Raw genomic sequence first — 20,889 nt, forward strand, 5'->3', positions numbered from 1 at the left:
AAGCGACTATCCTTCCCAGCTGTGGCAAACGCAGTTCTGCCTAGGGACAAAGCCTGGCTTGGAAAGGGCTGCGGTCCCCTGCGATCCAGGCTCCCTGGGAGTCCTCCCAGCAGCGACTGCTCTGAACTGGGCGCGAGTGTGACCCGCGGCAGCCTGCCTGCTCCGCTCCTGCCTTCTTCCCTCTTGGCCGGAGCAAGGGGGAAGGCAGGGAGGGGAGTTTAAAGAGCTCCGCGCTCCCTCCTCCCCACCCTATCGCCAGGATCCGAGAGCCCTTGACGTGGCCCGGAGCCGATTGGCCAGCAGCCGATAGGATCTCTGCGGCCAGCAAATTAAGGCGGAGGAGCGTGCGCGGCTGATCGCAGTGGCCACCCTTCTGCCCTCTGAGCCACTCCGGCTCCCACCCGCAGCCCGAGCCAACGCGCTTCTCCCGCACGCAGCGAGCCTGCTAGCGCAGCGCCAGGGAGACGATGGGGACAGTTTAACCTAATCCTGTCCGGGGCCTTAGATCCCACCCTGCAGGCATCGTGAGATCCTAATTATCCTCCATCCACACACAGTTGTGTGCCCCCGCAGGGTCTCCTTGCCTCCCCCGGGCCCGCAAGCTCGCCTAAATTCGCTTCCCAGTCAGAGTAGCTGGCTCTGTGCTCTCCTGCTTGGCGCTGCTGCTTAGCTTTGGTAGGACTTTTGTTGTTGTTGTGCTGGAAGCTGGGGATCCATTTAGGACCTTTGCTGGCTTGGTTTGTGGAGGATTTACTCTGTGACCATGGAGTACACAGCCTCCCCCAAACCGCAGCTCTCCTCCAGAGCCAACGCCTTCTCCATCGCGGCTCTCATGTCAAGTGGCAGCTCGAAAGAAAAGGAAAGTGCGGAGAGCACCATCAAACCTCTGGGTAAGTTGTGTGCTCGGGCTGTTCCCTTTCAGCCGCAGGACTGGGTCCCGTGTCCTTCCTGCACAGACAGATCGCCGGATCCAACACAGAAAGTAAGGAGCTAGAGAGGAGAAAAGGCAAAAATATCTGTTGGGAGAGAGGGGCGTTGAGTATCATTTAAGTCAGATTTCAGTTAGGGAGCAATCAGATGCAAAGCAATGAAAATAAAGGAAAATGTTTAAATTGCACATTGTTGTTGTGCGAAAGAAGCCAGGCTGAGTTTGGTCCGTGTTCCTGATTTCCCTTTTGTGTTATTTTTAGTCTGGTCAAAATAAATACTAAGGCATTGCAACATAGTCTATCTATTTTCCTATATTTTACATTGGTTCATTATGGCACTGCTTACTTTTCTAAGGTGAGGCTTTCCTTTAGCATAACGCGAAAAACCCGATACAATTAATAGAGACGCCGCTGAAAACTGAAGTTTGAAAGAGGTAATAGCTGCTGATAATAGTTACAAATAAAAGTAGCCATCCTGGGATCCAGTTTTAGTAAATTATAAAGCTAGATTGAATTATATACACATGCATGCATTTAATGGGATAACACGAGGAGTTTAAATACATATTTAACACCAGGAAGATAAATTTAAATTGATGTTTAATTGTGAGATTTTCTAGTTTCCAAAGACTGCTGACCAAATCAAAGAACAACGTTTGTTTCTTCTGTTTTAAGTCCTAATAACTATTTTCCTTACAGAAGGTAAAACCCTTATCACAAAGCCATCTTCTTTTTATTACCGCCGTCATTTTCAGTTGAAGTAGTTTAGAACATTATCCAGTAACCATTTTCTAAATTCCTCAACTTTAGTTACTTTTACTTTTAGTTATTTAACAACCGTTGCCATTTATAGAAAACATGACATTGTCATTGTTATTGCAGAAAGCAGATAAGTTTCTCCCCATTAATGAGAACAATGCACACATTATGTTACATTTTTAGTTTAAATTACCTGTACTTTAAAAAGTACAACAAGCAAAACCCGAAAACAACGATTACAATATTGTTTGCAGGTTAGCAAGCGCTAATAAAAATTATTTACACAGTTCTGAAGAGTTTTTTATTCTTTGATTAATCTCCGCGCCTTGTGAGAAAGAAAAATCAGATTTCTTATTTTTAGTACATAATCAGTTTGAATGGTAAGTCATTATGAGTTTTAGTAAATGAGTTCACTAAGTTATTTAAGCTCTATAGCGAATCTGATTGAAAGCGACCGAGTTGAACATCCAGTTTTATCACTCTATCCAGAAACTCGAAGCAAATTGCAGCAGCATCAACAACAAAAAAGATTTTTTCCTAAATTGTAGGGTATAGATTAGTAACATACAGCCAAAAATTTGAGGGATTCAGCATTGCCACGTCTAACAAAGTTATAAGTTGGCTCATCTGCAAATCTTTAGTGAATTTTAAATATTATTTTCGTTTTCTAATTTTTGGTTTATGATGTGATGTAGGCCGGATACGTTATAAAATGTATGCTTGACACAGAATCCCGTATTTATCTTCCCGTTTAACTTTAATGTATTCACTGCTTTTGCTATGTCTACTGGAAACATGTCTACTGGAAACACGTTTTCAAGTCATGTTCTACTTCTTTTGGTGTGCCAAAACATTCAAAAACCATCTAGTACGCCAAATATCCTAACTCTGTATTTGTACTTTTAAGTTTTGGGACAGAAATCGCTGTCTTGTGATTTTAAGGGCGTATTTGTTCAGCTGAGTCTGGAGATTCAAATAGTATGTCTATCATATTGCTGTATTTTTAGTAACAAGATCATATAAAATTAAACCAATACAGTGGAGTTCGTTAAATTTCTGACATAACATGGAAGCGATTATTTACTAATGTCTTTGAATTGGTTACGCTTCAGATGAAAATTACGTTAGTTTATAAAGCTTGTAGAGGTTTTAGTAGGAAAATAAATCTTAAGTGTTCGTACAGAAAATTATCCTAGAATAAACATTAGTTTCTGTATTACCTAAAATATTATCTCAAAATTCAGGGATGGGAAAAATATCCAAACGACGGATACAGATTATTTTTTAGAATTCCTGTAACTATACGTTCTAAACATCGTTTGTTTAACAATCATGTTTTCTCGACAATTTACAGACTGGTTTCAGAATGTGTTAGCTGTATTTTTCCTATTTCTTTTAGTGTAAGCGCAGACGTTTAAATTATTTAAGGTGAAGTGTTTGGTCAGTCTTGTTAGGGTACCAGAAAAGCTGTAATTATAGCGGGGAGGGAGAGGTTAGCATGAATCTCGGTAAAGACTTCAAAATTCTCTCTTACTATGTTGCCTTCTATTTTCTATTTATATCCACGCCTCCCACAAAACACTTCCTACTCACAAAACATCTCCTGCATCACAGTCAAGTAGTTTCTTTTTAAGGGTTATGATAATAGAAACAATTAGAAAACTCTCCCGCATTCAATCCCATTGATTTGCGCAGTCTGCCCTTATCAAAACTGGAGCCGAATGCTCCTGTTTTAATGAGAATTAGTCATCTTGTGGTCAGTGGCAAAGTGACCTTTCCACTGAAATCCCCTATTAGAAGGAGATATTGGACAATCAGCTTCCCTGTGTGTCTGAAGGGCGCTCCGCGCCAGGCTCTCAGGTCACACTAGGGTAGAAAACCAGCGCAAATACGCAGTCAAGTCCCTTCGCTTGTCGATTATTTTCTTTTCAAGTTTTTAACTTATTCCGGTTCTGTTCATTCCTTCCAAAGACCCAGGCACCAAGACAGGATCCTTGGCTGGATGGACCCTTTGTCTGACCCCGTACGGCCACCCTTACGTGCTTCTGAACACTTAGTTATGGGAATGCTTTCTGGGCTCGGGAAGGTGGGACCTCACTGTATATAAATGATCCACATTCTTGAGATTCAGATGTGGGAAAGCCGGGTTTTCTCTCTTCCCATCCTTAGTCCGCTCGAGGGAGAAATTTTTCTCACTCTTGGAGCTGTAACTTCCCCAGAGTCCTGTTTTTGCCAATTCTGTCATTTGGGGATGCGGGAATGCCCACGATGCTGAACGGGCTGCAGTTGGAAATACTACCTCAGAAAGCATTTCCTGGCCAGTGCCTGCCTGGATAATATTGCCAGGGACCAAATATTGCTCCCCCTCCCCCGGGAAGCCAGCGTACCGGAGTCAGTATCCGGATGCCCAGTTTGGGACCCTCGACAATAGTAGTCCCTTTCAGAGGGACTCTGAGAATCAGGCCCACTCTCAAGTCACACACACAAAAATCTTTAATGACCTTTAAAAGTCTTTAAAAACACCGGGTAGTCCTGTGGCACCTTCCCCAGTCCTTGTTTGTAAAGTTACGGACTAACACGGCTACTGAGGCTTTGAAAAGCCTCCCCCTCCCCCCGCCCCCACAGTAGTTTAGCTTTAGACAGGAGCCAGCTGAACTCCTGGTTCCCGGCGGAGGCTCCGAATCTAGACGCCTGAGCTGTCAAAGCCCTGCTCGCTTATCCGCCCGATCGCGCTTCCTCTCCGCTTCCAGAGCAGTTCGTGGAGAAATCCTCCTGCGCCCAGCCCCTGACCGACTTGGCCAGCCTGGATCCGCACGGCGAGTTCAGCCCCAGCCCTTCTGCCCTCTGCACCGAGCCCCTCATCCCCACCACCCCCATCATCCCGAGTGAGGAAATGGCCAAGATCTCCTGCAGCCTGGAGACCAAGGAGCTGTGGGACAAGTTCCACGAGCTGGGCACCGAGATGATCATTACCAAGTCTGGCAGGTAAGGCGGGGGAGCAGCGCGCGGGGGTGGGGAGGCTGGGTCAGGGGAGAAAACCCGTCCCGTTTGCTACGCTGCCCCGGCCTGTTAGCAGGGCCTTGGAAAGAAGTCCCCAGGGCGGTTAAATGCAACGTGCGGCCAGCAGGAGTGGGAGGGACGCATCCGGCAAAACGGGGCGGAGGCCCAGGCTAGGCGAGGCTGGCTCAGTGCGTGGCAAGGTGTCCGGGCTCCCCGGGATGGGAGCAGGCCATGTGCGCGGAAAGGCCTTGGGACCCGCTCGGGCTCCCATTCAGCGCGAGCGTCAGGCCTTAAGCACGGGAGGGGGCACCGCCTTTGCCAAACACAATCTTTTTCTTGTCCTGGCCTGGGACTGGGCTAGGAAGAGAGGCCTCCCCCCAGCCCGCTGGACGGATCTCGAACCCCTGGCCTCATACGCAGGGTCACCCTCCCAAATGGCTCCATCCAGTGCTAAAATACTATTTTACATGTTTTTAGAAGGACAAGTTTGATCCCGAATTCCTTCCTAAAGAAACTTAAAAAAAATCCCATTTATTGTACTTCTTTGCCCTGGGATTACGATAGAGTCCCTTAGCGCCCCCTGCAGGCTGGTCGCCAACACTATCCCTCTGATGCTGAGAGAGAAAGGTTCAGCTGATTCTGTGTCATTAGCTGGGAGGAGGAAACTCCTGGTAATCCACTGACTGATCAACAGTAGGCTCTGGTGTTACCAGATTGTGGTGAGGGTGCTTCAAGTCAGCCTACCTAATAATCCTGGGAAGAGCGGTAGCTGTTGGAAAGGGGACATCATTCAGTTTCCTCCCACCCACTAGTCCCCTTAGCTCTTGTACAGGAGATTCCCTCCTTTAGCTTTGGAGAGGCACGATCCCCAGGCCATCAGGACTGAGCACTTGTTGGTTCTGACTTTTCGTGTAGAGGTTGTGGGCAAACACTGGCAGGGATAGATAGGCTCAAAAACACTGGGAAAGTTGCAACAAATTAGATCCTAATGGGCTATTTGTAAATGCAGGAATTTCAGATGCATTTGGATTATTGTGGAAACCTTAAAATCCTGAGCTTCCAGTGTCCCTTTTGCAGATTTGAGGAAGAGGATTCCCATGTTGCTTTGTCTCCTTTCCTTTATAGTTTAGGAAGTAAACTGAAGGTCAGAGTCAGCCCCATCAAAGGCTTCTAATGATTTCAATAGGGGTCCCACTGATTGAGAGGACATCTCTCTGCTTGGGAAAGTGTCTCCAGACTATGCACATCATATAGACTATTCTCTGGTTGTGCTGATCCTGGCTCCATTGAAATTAATTGCATGACTTCCCTCTGAATCAGTGGGTAAATTCAACCCCTTTGTTAACAGTTGGGCAGGATCTGATGCAAAAGACACTGAAGTAACAAGAGATAAGCCATAATGACAAATTTCAGTGAAAGCAGAATTGGGCCCTTAATTTATTGTGAACCATAGCAACATTAGAAAGATAATATATGGGAATGTAGCGTTGTGATATTACAATGTTTTGAAAAATTGTTACTTTGTGTTATAACCTCTTAGTTGCATATTTGTGATTACATACACAGAGTCCCAGAGACATAAATCATAATTTAAATTTGAGAAATATTTTCTTTATATGTTCACAAATGCACAACTCCCCCATATGTAGTTATGCATGAATGTGAAGGTATGTTGGCATTTAGGTCAGTCAAAACAGTTTGAAAAGTCACAATTTGTGTTATGTTTGGTAACTCGCAAGTCACTCGGTAGTGGTCAGTTTCCTGGTTATGATTTTCATAATATTCAGCAGCAAAGCATGTTTTGTGCTGCAACATGAGATGTAACATTTGCAACTGGAAATGTGCATTTTCATTCATTAAATAATTTAAAATGTCATTTTTGGCATATATTGGAGCATTTAGTCTTAAAATTCATTTTGCACCAGAGTTCTTTTAAGTAAAGCTAATTTGATAGAATACTTCTGAATAATATTAACAGAGTAAAAGAAAGTAAATTCAGCATTTGCAGAATGAAATAGTATTTTCCCAGCTCCAATATATGTGTATATTTATGAAAAATTACACTGTGTGTTTATAGGAATTTCCAGGCAGGAAATATCTATCCTATGGAAATTTATATTTCCTCCTATTTCAAATAATTACTCTAATTTCAGAGTATCAGTTCTATGTGTATTTAATAGGGGTACAGATGGCTTAAATGCTCACCAAATGGAAATAACTATATAAATATTTTGAAATTTATATTTCTTCCTGGTGGCTTGAATGTATTTTTTAAGGTAGAGCAACATTTCAAAGGCCCCTTTTTCTGCTGCCCCTTCATATCTTTATTTTCTAATTTGTCTCTATTTCAGGAGAATGTTTCCTACTATTAGGGTTTCCTTTTCGGGAGTAGATCCTGAGGCCAAGTACATAGTGCTAATGGATATCGTTCCAGTGGACAATAAGAGATATAGATATGCTTACCACAGATCCTCCTGGTTGGTAGCTGGAAAAGCTGACCCTCCACTCCCTGCAAGGTTTGTTCATTTTATAGCTCATCTCTTTTAAAAAATGTTGAAAAAGGGATTTCAAATGGTCTTTCAAAGCTGTTTGCAAACTGTGCTCCAAAAGCCTAAGTCTGTGCCCGCTGGAACGGATGGCAAAGCTCCCATTAATTTCAGTGCTGCACTATCAGGTCTTGTATCCATACATGAGCCAAATTTTTGACTTGCAATAAATTCCAAAGGCAAGCTGGCCTTGGCCTGAGGATGAGTTACAGAAACGTGGTTCTGACGATCAAAAGAGAAGGAAACTTTTAAAAATACATTTATTTTCCTCTTATTATGACATATTTCCTTTTGGCCTCCTTTTTAAAGCAAGCCAGGCCCCTTGTGCTGTATGCCAGTAGAAATATTAAATTACAGGTTTGATACTACTTAAAGTAGAAATGCCAGATTATTTTCTAACCAATGACCAATATTCCTAACTGATGAGTTTACTACTATATTGTACTCTATCTCTTACATCACCTACTATGCATGTATCAAATACACACACTTGCAAGTCATTTTTTAAAGGAAATTTAGGATTTCTGAAACCTCAGAATAAGAAAGTTAAACAAGTTGACCCCCTTTCCACAATGGACAAACCAGACAATTCACTCCTAAAATGATTGCCTTTACTGCAAAGGCTATGACCTGGTTATGAATTCATTGTGAAACATGTGCAGGCAGGTACCATAGCTTCAGTCTAGAGCTATCTAGACTTCAGTATGTAGGTCCCAATATATCAAAGTATATAAGCATGTGCTTAACTCTGGCCCTATTCAGCACAGCACATAAGCACATACTTAAGTCCCATCAATTTTAACAGGACTTAAGCGGATGCCTAGGTGATTTTCTGATTTGGAGCGTTTAGCTGCCATCACATTTTGGGCTGCAACTCAGACCAGTAAGAGGTCGTATAATTGATTATCTTGTAATCCCGAGTGTCTTAAAATGTGCTGCTTCCTGTTTGGACATCCTCAGCCAGCAAAGAAGTATGCACGAATACAGGCAGCCCCCAACTTGCAACATGATTGGTTCCTGGGGAAGCATTGCAAGTCGGGGGCATCATAACTTGAACCGTCATTTATGATAGGTGCCATGTGCCGTTGTAAATGCGGGCTGAGGACGTAAGTCGGGGATTTTCAGCCCCTTCTGCAGTTATAAAAATTGTTGTAAGTGTTGGGGGTTGGAACTCGAGTGGCTGCATGTCGGGGGTTTCCTGTAACTGTTTGTTAGAAGCAGCCCTGGTTCAGCAATACTGACCCAGTAACCTGCTTGTTACACCACAGCCATTTTCAGATCTCCACCAGTCTTGGTTTCCTCTGAGGCTTTATTTATACTAAACAGAAGATTGCTGCTGCCATGATCGAGCTTCCGGAGTTCGATTTAGTGAGTCTAGTTAAGACTTGCTAAATCAAACTCAGAGGGCACCCCTTCCAGCAGTCAGTACTTCTGGTTTTATGAGGGGCAAGGGAAGCCCATGGGAACATTTGCTCTCTTCTGCCTCCTGCTGTAGGGATGCTGCCAAGGCTCAAAGCAGCTGCAGGGACCATGTGCTGCTCTGAATACTGGGAGCCTGGGGGATGGTGGGAGAGGTACTTTGAGCACTGCCTGACCTGCAAACAGGCAGCTCCCACTCACTGGTTTCTGCTGCTCTGAGTGGTATGTGGGCAAAAGGCAGGCAAGGAGCTTGGCTGAGGCTCCCACTGGGCTGCAGGCCAGATCCAGTGGTTTGTCAGGCCAAATCTGGCCCACAGGCCGTATTTTGCTGCCCCTGAGCTGGACTGTCTTAAACATACTCTAGTAACATTAGACAGAGGGAATTAATGACCAGTATGTTGTTATTTTCAAATGATACCCTACAAGGTATATTTTGTATAAACAAAATTGCAGCTACATGTAGGGTTTGCATACAGGGTGCTTAGGGTCACTTCCCCAATCCCACACTGAGAACCATGCCGATGGACTTCTGTGTCTGGAAGTAACATCTCTGAAGTTAATGGGCTTCTGCATGGCAATTGGAACCCACCTGCGGAGTTCTTGGATGCTCTATAGACAGGCACATTAGATACCACCTAAGATAGGTAGAAAAAATGGAAGCATTTTCTTATGTGCAAATATGGTTCCAAATCCTACTTGCTTTGCAAGTAGTCCTACAGAACTCATGAAGTCTCACTGCTGATTTCTGGTAGGGCAGAGCAGGTTTTGTATCAGTGAAAAAATGACTATGTGCAGCTCACAAAGGTGTGTCAGATTCAGCCAGTTAGAAGTTGTGTTTGTTTTCAGGGAAAACAGTAATTTACTTACTATTGTTATTTAATTTGTATGTGATAGCAGGATCCCATTGTGTTAGGTGCTATAAAATCATAGGCCAAAAATATGATTCCTGCCCTCAAAATAATATCAATTATAATAATTAAGAAAAGTACACAAATGGCCTTAGGACAGGGTTCTTGGGTTCTTATTTGTCTGTGAAGCATCCAGTGTATTTTAAATCCCTTGAGGTATGCTAATAATTTATGTGTATTTTGTAGGTAGCTAATATATAGTATCAATACAAAAATCAGAATAATATATCATATGAATGTGAAGAGCCTAATCATGTGCCTATTGAACTCATACTGACTTTTTAGAACCAGAGTCAAGCCCTGTATGATTTTATTATTTAAAGTTTGTATTGTGGTAGCGTGTAGAGGTCCCAATCTGTACAAACATGGTAAATGCAGAGGTGAAAGTAAGTAGGTGTGCTCCAGTGCTGAGCTCTGGCAAGAGCTGGCTGAGCTGTGGCAAAAGCCAGTAGGGTGCTATTTAAAGAGCTGTCGGGGACCCCAGTTGCAATAGGACAGTACCTGTAAAACATTTTAAGAAATGTTAAGAAATTCACTGCTGGGTAAATGACAATCCTTTCTTCATTTTCACCGTGTTTAGGCAAAAAAAAAAAAAAAAAAAAAAAAAAAAAAAATTGTAAACCATAGCTACATGTTGTTCTTTTATCCCTTTTATTAATATTATAATTTCAATTTTACAAGTATTATTATAATGTTCAGTTTTGTTTCTTATTGAAAAAATACCATCTTTCTTGTGGGAGAGGAAAGATAACAGCTGTAAGGATGCCAAAATTTGGGGAGCTCGGTGTTTTTGGGGAGCTTGATGTTATCAGCCGTTGATAGTTTTTTAGTGTAAATGCTAATTTTTTTTTCAAATAAGGTATTTTAAAATGTATTGCTACAAGTAAATAATTGATAATTGTTGTTCTTTTAAAGTGTTTATCGGTCTTTATCTTTTTTGATTTCACATACCGTTCTCTTTGCTGTCTTAACCCTGAATAATCTGACTCCAGTGTTATAAGATAAAAATGGCTGATTCCCCTGGGTAACTTTTGAGATGCTATGGGGTTTTGCAGGATTCTATAGGATTTCTTGGTAACTGTATGCAAACTTTACACAACAATTTGTAGTTATGTAATGGGAATTCCCTCACCTTGTGTAGGTTTGTCATAAATCTCAGCTACTGGCACCACAGGCAAACAACCCATTCTTTTTTTAAAAAAAATTGTGTGTCCAGTGCACATGATATAAAATATTTAAAACCAAGATTTCAGTACTGTATTTCTGCCAAATTAGGGCCTGGTCCTGCTCAAATTGAAATTGAAGGTACAACTCCTATTGACAATCTGGAGTTCAGTTCTGCTCCCAGTATCAGGAGTCATGGTTATGTTTTCATCTAATTATTTCTAAGATCCTAAGCCTACAAACACACCTGGGTTTTAACTTTAGTAATATGAGACACATAATTGGGCTACTCCATGTGCTTAAGTGTTTGCAGGATCAGACAGAACCTATGGCATTAAGATGTTGATCCCTCAAAGATATATGTACACGCATAACTTTACCAGCATGAATAGTCTCAGTTGATGTCAATGAGATTATTCACGGGAGTAGAGTTATGCACCTGTGTGAGTCACTTCAGGACTAGGGCCTTAAGGCTTTTCTTTATTTTACTATAAAAATAACTTTCAACCCTGAAACAACAACTGTGCTTGAAATTACTAAGTACTATATGATGCCACTTAGAAGATTATGCCTGCATGGATTTTCACTACAAATAACAATTATATCCTTTTTTTCCTGCTGTCAACATTTAAATCAAGTTTATGTTATTACAAGCTCTTGAATAAAAAAAAAAACATTTTCAGAAAATCCTTGTAAAACCTTTAAAATGCTTCCAGGTCCAGGATAGAATTCCTGAATAGTGTTCTTTCTTTCTTTCTTTCTTTCTTTCTTTCTTTCTTTCTTTCTTTCTTTCTTTCTTTCTTTCTTTCTTTCTTTCTTTCTTTCTTTCTTTCTTTCTTTCTTTCTTTCTTTCTTCAAAGAATGTTTGAAAGAAGTCTTAAAGTTTTTGCATGTACCTTTATACTGTACCCTCCTCCCTCTTTCCTCTCTGTTTGTATTAATAAATGTTTTTTCTAGTTGTCTTGGCTAGTCTAACTAACCCATAATGGTCTGGAGATTGAATTTGTAATATATATGCCTTTGTAGCAGATAATAGCAAAGAAACTTTTAAAATTACATTTTCAACTTGCAATTTGAGCCTTATTCTGCCAACTTTCTGTCTGTACAAAGTACAAGTTAAATCAATTGAAAGTCACATGCATTGTGGGCTTCCAGCATCAGGCCCCATATTAACAAACTGAACAAAAGGAAAATGTAATGAAAGCTAAATACGCTAAAAGGAACCTAAAGTAGTCCATTTAAACTGTTAGTACTATTGCAAGTAACTTAAAATAACATACAATAAATAATACAAATGTGTAAAGAGAAAATTACCTTGGGACTCACCCGTGAATTAAAATTCAAAAAAGTGTTTGAGATCTATGGTGCCACAGCCACAATCTCTGACGATAAATCCCCATGGTCAACAATGCACATTAATATGTACAAGCAACCATGGGCAGAGGACGGGGGATGAGCTCTCTCCATGGCTTTCCCATCAGAGTCAATGTTAGTATCTTGATTTTAGTAAACCCTTTGATATGGTCTCACATGGCTTTTCCATAAACAAACTAGGGAAATACAACCTGGGAAGAATTGCTCTAAATTGGGTGAAAAACTGATAGTATAATGATCCCAGAAAGTAGTTATCGATGGTTCATATCATACTGGAAGGATATAACAAGTGGGGTCCTGAAGGGATCATTTCTGGGTCTTGTTTCTGGTCTTCATCAATGATTTAGATAATGGCATAGAGAGTAAATACACTTATAAAGATTGCAGATGATACCAAACTGGGAGAGGCTGCAAATGCTTTGAAAGGTAGGATGAAAATTCAAAATGATCTGAACCAACTGGAGAAATGGTCTAAGTAAACAAGATTAAATTCAATAAGGACACATGCAAAGCACTCCACTTAGAGAGGAACAATCAGTTTCATACATACAGAATGGGAAATGACTGCCTAGGAAGTAATTCTGCAGAAAGGGACCTAAAAGCCATAGTGGACTACAAGCCAACTATGAGTCAACAGTGTAACACTCTCTTGCAAAAAAAAACCAAAAAAAAGTGTCCGTTCTGGGATGTATCAACAGGCGTGTCATAAGCAAGAGATGACAAGTAATTCTTCTGATGCACTCTGTGCTGATTATGCCTCTACTGGCACCACATTTTAGGAAAGATGTGGACAAATTGGAAATAATCTAGAAATGAGCAAACAAATTATTAAAGGTCTAGAGACCATTACCTATGAGCAGGGCTCGACGATCACGGCAAAAACCACTCACCAGCCCCGCACCGTGCATGCGCGGACCAGAGGTGAGCGGGGCAACCGGCTGAAATCTGCTCACCACAGGCAAGTAGATAAGCGTATTTGTCAAGCCCTGCCTATGAGGAAAGATTGAAAAAATAGGGTTTGTTTAATCTGCATAAGAGAATACAAGAGGGGACATGATAACCATTTTCAAGTACATAAAAAGGATGTTACAAGCAGGAGGGAGAAAAGAAGTTCTTCTTAATCTCTGGAGATAGGATAAGCAAAAAATTTAGATTTCAGCAAGGGAAGTTTAGGTTGGCCATAAGGAAAAGCTTCGTAACTGTCAGAGTGGTAAAGCACTGGAATAAATTGTTTAGGGAGGTTGTAGAATCTCCATCATTGATGATTAAGAGCAAGTTAGACAAATACTTGTCAGGAATGATCTAGATCTGGGGTGAGCAATAATTTTTGATGGAGGGGCACTCCAAGAATTTGGAAAGTGGTCAAGGGCCATACTCTTCCATATTAATGGAGGAGGTGAGGGGTTTGGGATGGAGGTTCAATGCAAAAGGGAGCTTGCAGTAAGGGATTGGGGGTGCAGAAGAGGATGTGGGGATCTGGGAGGGAGTTTGGGTGAAGGAGGCAGTTGTGACCTGGGTTAGGAGACTAGGGAGCTGGGGTTTGGGTTGTAACTTTGGGCAAGAAGGGATGTGAACTGGGGCAGGGAACTGGGATGCAGGATCTGGGAGGAGATATGGGGGCAGGGAGGGGGCAGAGGGTTTGGGTTATATTGGGTAGGAGGAGCTAAGGGTTGGGGTGCCAGAGGCAGGCTCTGGCTGGTAGACTTTACCTTCTTGACTCCCAGTCAGCAGCCTTCTCAAGCAAACTTCCTTCCTGCCTCGCCCCTGCACTGGCCTGCAGGGGCCATGTGGTTTTTGAACAGCTATGAGTGTGAGGAGAGGGAGGGAGGGATGGAGGAAGGAAAGGTGCTTTGCAAACTGCCTGTTGACAACAGGCAGCTCCCATTGGCTGGTTTCTGGCCAATGGGATTGTACTGGGGGTCAGAGCAATGTCGATAGCCTCCCACCCCTCCCCGGGGCTCAAACTGAGCCCCGCAACAGCCACTTTTCTCAGCAATGTGTGGGGGGCAGGCAGGGAGTCTGCAAACCCATTGCAGAGTCAAACCCGTTGCGTCTGTGGGCTGCATCTAGTGGCTTTGTGGGCCAGATTTGGCCCACAGAGGGTATTTTGCCCAGACCTGATCTAGATGATACTTAGTCCTGCCATGAATTCAGGGGACTCGACTAAATGATCTCTCAAGGTCTCTTCCAGTCTAATGATTCTAGTCAATGAATGTATAGCCCCTCCTCCCCCATTGTTGTGGTGAGAGTTAGCAGTTGGCATTTGGTTTAAGGTAACTGTGCACAGGAGATAAACACAAAATGGTCCCTATCCCAGGACCACTGATGGAGGGATGGGAGGTGGCGAAGGGGCCAGTTGCACCCAGTGATTCAAAGGGGCCCAGAGCTCCTGGCCGCCGCTGCTGATACTGTGACAACGGCAATGGCTGGGCGCTCCAGGAACCTTTGAACATCCACCAGAGTGCCACTCCACATTGCTTTGAGTGCCACGGTCTGGGCGGTGCTAAGGGGTAACTGTCCTCGGCCCTGCCCCATCTAGGGGTGCAAAGCCGGGCCCCTTTCACACCTTGCCCCAAGGCCCATAATGGCTGTTGGACCTGCTGCTCTACCCAGTCTCCAAACATACACCTGAAACAGTTTAGCTCTTTGGTCCTAGATAGTCATATCTTGGTAAGACCGAGTCTCTGTGATAATGGTGATCTAGTGCAGGTGAAAGTAATTACCAAGCTTAATATTAATAATAAGAAAAAATACAGCTCCTCTGGATTCTCTGACTAGTTCTCTAACTGCAGTATGCCTTTTTCTTTGAGCTGGAGTCATTGTTATTTTGAGCGCTTATTAATACAGCTGCCAGAAGACATAATTAATTTTTCATTTGGAAGAAATACATCAAAGTGAAATAATGACTCAATTTTAAATTATTTTTATTTGTTACTTAGATTAAATTAGAATCATAGAATCATAGGACTGGAAGGGACCTCGAGAGATCATCGAGTCCAGCCCCCCGCCCTCAAGGCAGGACCAAGCTCCGTCTACACCATCCCTGACAGATGTCTATCTAACCTGTTCTTAAATATCTCCAGAGAGGGAGATTCTACCACCTCCCTTGGCAATTTATTCCAATATTTGACCACCCTGACAGTTAGCAATCTTTTCCTAATGTCCAATCTAAACCTCCCTTGCTGCACTTTAAGCCCATTACTCCTTGTCCTGTCCTCAGAAACCAAGAGGAACACATTTTCTCCTTCCTCCTTGTGACACCCTTTTAGATATTTGAAAACCGCTATCATGTCCCCCCTTAATCTTCTTTTTTCCAAACTAAACAAGCCCAGTTCATGAAGCCTGGATTCATAGGTCATGTTCTCTAGACCTTTAATCATTCTTGTAGCTCTTCTCTGTTCCCTTTCCAATTTCTCCACATCTTTCTTGAAATGTGGCACCCAGAACTGGACACAGTACTCCAGCGGAGACCTAACTAGTGCAGAGTAGAACGGCAGAATGACTTCACGAGTTTTGCTTACAACACACCTGTTGATACAACCTAGAATCATATTTGCTTTTTTTGCAACAGCATCACACTGTTGACTCATATTCAACTTGTAGTCCACTATGACCCCTTTTAGTTATGCTTATAAAATAATAAAGTGCTTAGAGAATGATAAAGTCTTAAAAAAGGGGGATTCTTCATTATATTCTAGTGGGTGAAGAACTCAGTCATATCTTATATAATTTTCCATTACTAATTAAGGTATTTCATGGATGCATAAGTTTTTGGGAATCCTATGTCTCTTGCTTTGCTGGTCGTGATCCTAAGACATGAGAAAATACCCCTTGATGAGACCACTGGAGATTGTGAAGGCAGAAAACGTATTTTAATTTTGTGCGGATACATGTTTATAAAGTCAGTACCATTTACACAAATCTGTCTATAATACTGTATGTGTGTGCTTTTTGTAGGTTGTATGTGCACCCTGATTCTCCTTTTACCGGGGAACAATTATTAAAGCAGATGGTGTCCTTTGAAAAAGTGAAACTAACAAACAATGAACTGGATCAACATGGGCATGTGAGTAGCCTATTCTGTGGTAAGGTGTTTAAAAAAAAAAAAAGACAACACAAATTAGCTGACTTAGTCTATTACTGTGTGACATTAATTGGCAGACTTCTCAGCACTCTGATCCCAATGCCAAATGTGCAAATGGGCTTTGAGACTGATCTACCCTTCCACCTTCTCAGGCGGTCCCTTCATGTTGGTGGCAGTGTAATGGCAGAGGCTTATGAGAGAGTGCGTTTTCTTATGAGAGAGTGCGTTTTCTTTGGTTTGTCCTCTTTTTAGACTAACAGGTGACTTCATTTTTGTCAATTCAGCACTTTTCAGCAGTGTCACATTTACCTTTTGGGGGAAATGTGTGGTATTACCCCTTGCAGTCTAAAGCCAGAGACAGTTTTTAAAAAAGAACTATGTTTAGATTCCATGATTGAGCATTTGTATATTGATTTATTAATAGGATGGATGGGGGTAATGCCCAGATCATCTTAGTGTTCTGAGCTCACTTCCACAGCTATCAAAAGGGACAGAATCCAGACCTAAATGAGGGGAAGAGAAAAGGGCCACACATGGTTTTTCCTAATCTATTTCCATCTCTATTTTGCTTTTGACTTACTTGTACGCTTTGCCATGCCCCTCTGGATAGTGAACTGGTCTCTTAGACCAGAGCTACTCAACACACGGCCTGTGGGCTGCATGTGGCCCATGGTCCGTGGTGTGGGTTGGGTTGACGGTGCGGTTTGGGTTGATATGTGTTTTAGTAGTTAAATTCCTGGATTGTTGTGGAGTCAAAACAAAAAAGTCATCAATATAATGGTCTTCTGTTGATAAGCGTTTTAGTAGTTAAATTCCTGGAGTGTCATTGCTCATTAAAAGTGCTGTAATATGAGTGGAAATCGGGTAAATATTGCATTTTATTAATATCAGCGGAAATGACTTAAATGGGGCCTGCATGTTGTGGAGTCTTGCCTTAATCTTTCTATTCATGCCCATCAGTGGGAAAGAAGCTATTTGTATTTATATTTTCATGCATATGCAACCACATTTTAAGTTGCTGCCCTTGGCATGTGCTGTGAGTATCATTGTGGCCCCTGGCGCTTCCAAAGTTGAGTAGCCCTGTCTTAGCTACTACCCAGTTCTTTGTCATGTATGCTGACAAATCCCACTCTGCTGAATTTGTTGTCAGTACGCTAAGCAATCTGGTTCAAGAAGGACATATCTGTTACATGCAGACCCCAAGTGGACTGGGCTAGGTGTCAGTACTGTAGTCCTGACACACCAGTAAGGGTTAATCCACCACCGCAACAAAGGATATAAAACTAAAAAGACAAAATTGCTCCAAAGTAAATGTTGTTGGACATAGACACACTCCACCTTTCCATAAATTAAACACAGGGAGTCCCAAGCTGAATGTGGGACTTTATGGGGGTGAAATCCCAGCTCTGACCTGTGCTAAGTTTCCCCCCTAAGTTAAGGGACTTGGAAAAGTGAAAGCTTGTGGCTCAAAGCAAGTGGCTGGGAGCCCAGCCTGGTGAGGGAGGATAAGCAGTGGCTCTGTGCTGGGGAGCCTTTCCACGGGAAGGCTTAAGACTTTGTGATTGTCTAACTTGGTGGGAAGTAATCCTGAGGGAACCCAAATGTGAAGCGTAGGCTCTGGGTGGGAGTTTCTTGACCGAGAATTAAACTAGAGGGCTGCGTCTAGACTGGCAAGTTTTTCCGCAAAAGCAGCTGCTTTTGCGGAAAAACTTGCCAGCTGTCTACACTGGCCGCTTGAATTTCCACAAGAACACTGACGATCTCATGTAAGATTGTCAGTGTTCTTGTGGAAATGCTATGCTGCTCCCGTTCGGGCAAAAGCCCTCTTGCAGAGGGCCAGTGTAGACAAGGCAAAAACTTTTCCATTAAAAGCATTTGCGGAAAATCATGCCAGTCTAGACGTAGCCTATACGTTCGTGTTAATAAGTGAAACCTCAGGAAGGGAGAGCTTTAAATGTTAAAACATGGAGGAAGGAGACATGTGAGATACTGAGTAAGAAAACTGAGGCATGGGGATACTAGACATTGGAGACCCCTCCTCAGACAGTGAGTGTTATACTGCTTTTTCAGAGGGTTTTTGATAAGGCAAGTTGTTGTCTGAATTGCCTAGTAGGAATATTTCCAATAGGAATGAGAGTTTTATCCATTTAAGGACTGCAGGGATGGGAAATACCTGCTGAAAACAACAAAGAAAAGCATATATATGCCAACATCCTGTTCTTTTCTAAAGAACTCTGGATACATTTTTCTTACACCCCCCCCCCCCCTTCTGAATAGTAGCATGGTTTTTGTTTTATTTTTTTGCTCTTCTTCCAAAAGCCGATATTTTGGTTTGTTTTTCCATTGACTTCAATGAGCATAGGATCATACCCTAAGATCTTGATCCTGCAATGAGATCTACATGGCTGAATGATATGCATACATCCAGTGCTGACCTCAGTGAGGCTGCAGGTGGGTAAAGGAATGCCCATGTATAGAATTCATTGTATGAGTGAGGCATTTATTTTTTTAACTCAGCTAAGACATTTATACACACGCATGCACGCAGATTTACCCGGCGTTGTTTGGGTGTATAATTCAAGAAATGGTTGGCTGGGTTTTACTGGGAACTAAAGGAGGAGCAGCGTGGCAAGGGGGAAGGAGAGCATCCTTAGGCCCCAAGAACTACCGTGTGTGCATGGGGAAGGGTAGGGAATCACCAGGCTCCGGATGAGTTGGCATGGGGGAAGAGGGGATGTGAAGGGAATCCCTATGTTCCAGGTGAAGTGGCAGAGAGGGGCCAGGGCAAGGAGGAGGAGAGGGAATCTCTAGGCCCTGTAGGAGTTTCACAACAGGGGATGGGGTGGAGTGGTGGAATCTCAACATGCTCATGTGGAGTGGCGGGGGAGGGAGAGGGTGTAGGCCCCCAGAGGCAGTGTGTGTGTGTGTGTGTGGGAAATCCCCAGGCTCCAAAGCAAGGTTGAGGATAATGCCCAGGCCATGTAGCTGTGTGGGGGGGAGGAGGGAGAACCTTACTTATAGAAGGTAGCCTGGCTGTCAAAATGCAGAGCCCCATCTCCAGCCAGTCAGTCTCCTGCTGGTGTGACTGTCCCCAGTGCTCACTCTGAAGTATCCCAGCCCCACTTGCTGCCCCAGGGGTGAGTGTGAAGATCGTGTCCCTCCTTTCTCTGCCCTTTCGTTTCCATGTTGGGGGGAAAAATCCCCATGTTCCTGTCACACCCAAACTCTGACCTTGCTTTAAGTTAGGGTAAGAGGAAGCTGCCTACTAAATTTGGTGACCCTAGCTGTTCTTGTTTGGGAGGAGTTTTTGAACAAACAGACAAATAAAGAGACATTTCATTTCTAAACTCTCTCTATAATCTGACAATCTACATGCTGTAGCAAATACATTTTTGTAAATACAAGGCTGTTAATTTAAAAAAAAATCAGTTTCCTGAGCTAATGCTGCAAATGATCACTTTATAGTGAAACCTACTTCTGTGAATGCCCGACAAGGAGACAATCCTGCACAAGGCATACTCACTGATGTAGCAAATAGTTAGGTAGAATAGCTATGAGAGCTGTTAATATCATCCCCTTGTGAAAGACTTTGAAACAGATGACCCTTTGAGTTATGGCAATGATATTTCTGAGTTCTACTGCAGCGAGTTAAGCTGGTTTGTTTTGGGTTTTTTTAGAGACTTTTAAGGCCTTCTGCAAAGGCCTCTTTGAATTTAGAAAGCTTCTTTTCTCTGGTTGATTCTCTTATTTGGCCTGTTAAAATGTTCATTGTGCTTGATAGGCTATGTTGGCTCATGAGGAAGTTTTAGTGTATGTCTACACAGCACCGTTATTTTGGAATAACTGATGTTATTTCGAAATAACTTAGTTTGCGTCTATACAGCAGGCAGTTATTTCAAAATCATGTCGAAATACTGTCACGTTGGAGGACTTTTTTTCCAACTCCTATAACCCTCATTGTACGAGGAGTAAGGAAATCAGAGGAAGAATGCTCTATTTTGAAATAAGTGCTGTGTAGACGCTCCCAATTTTGAAAGAAGCTATTTCGAAATAAGCTATGCAATTGACATAGCTTAATTTGTGTAGCTTATTTTGAGTAAAGCTGTGTAGACGCACCTCTAGTGGCCATAACACATCTATTTTAGTTTTTTAGATATAAAAGTTGGCACTGTGCTAATCCCTGTTTGTTATGGTCACTTGTCCTGTCCATCCTCTGAAAGACACTTTTGGTTGCTAAAGAATGTGAAGTATTGGGGTGCTCTGTTTATAGAAGGCTTCTTTTTCTGAAACCGAATCCATCTGAAGTGAAGAGGTGGACTTCTTTTATAAGTAGAATTTGTTTTTCTTCTCTTAGTCTGTGACTTTTTGACTTGTATCCTTAGTATGCAACGTGATGGCACTATTTGTATTTGGTCTCTGCACTGGGCAGTAGTTATCATTGTATGCATGACACAACATTTCTTGCAAGGAAACACACAGTAAAACTCTGCATTTGTATGGATGTCTCTGGATTACTTTTTAGAGACAAGTGAGTAAGATAGAAATAATATATTGAACACTCTTGCCTCTCTATTTATGGAATGTTTTTGAATGATTTTTCTCAAATTTATTTTAAAAAGTTGATAATATTTTTGACAGATTTCATATACTTTATGTCTTGTTACTTATGCTTCTTCACTGTTTTTGGTTACATATATCACATGGTT

General features: G+C 42.4%; 1 protein-coding gene across 1 annotated transcript in view; it reads left to right on the forward strand.

Moving 5' to 3' along the window:
- The first annotated feature begins 277 nt into the window (after window positions 1-277).
- TBX20 (T-box transcription factor 20) overlaps window positions 278-20,889 on the forward strand; it is a 58,294-nt gene continuing 37,682 nt past the window's right edge. The window contains exons 1-4 of the mRNA XM_006124054.5: window positions 278-890; window positions 4,439-4,673; window positions 7,040-7,204; window positions 16,057-16,165. Coding sequence (XP_006124116.1) covers window positions 764-890; window positions 4,439-4,673; window positions 7,040-7,204; window positions 16,057-16,165 — 636 coding nt within the window. The 5' untranslated portion in view covers window positions 278-763. The remainder of the gene's footprint in view (window positions 891-4,438; window positions 4,674-7,039; window positions 7,205-16,056; window positions 16,166-20,889) is intronic.

The sequence above is a fragment of the Pelodiscus sinensis genome, chromosome 2 (genome assembly GCF_052426305.1).
Source record: "Pelodiscus sinensis isolate ZL-2025 chromosome 2, ASM5242630v1, whole genome shotgun sequence".
Lineage (NCBI taxonomy): Eukaryota > Metazoa > Chordata > Testudines > Trionychidae > Pelodiscus > Pelodiscus sinensis.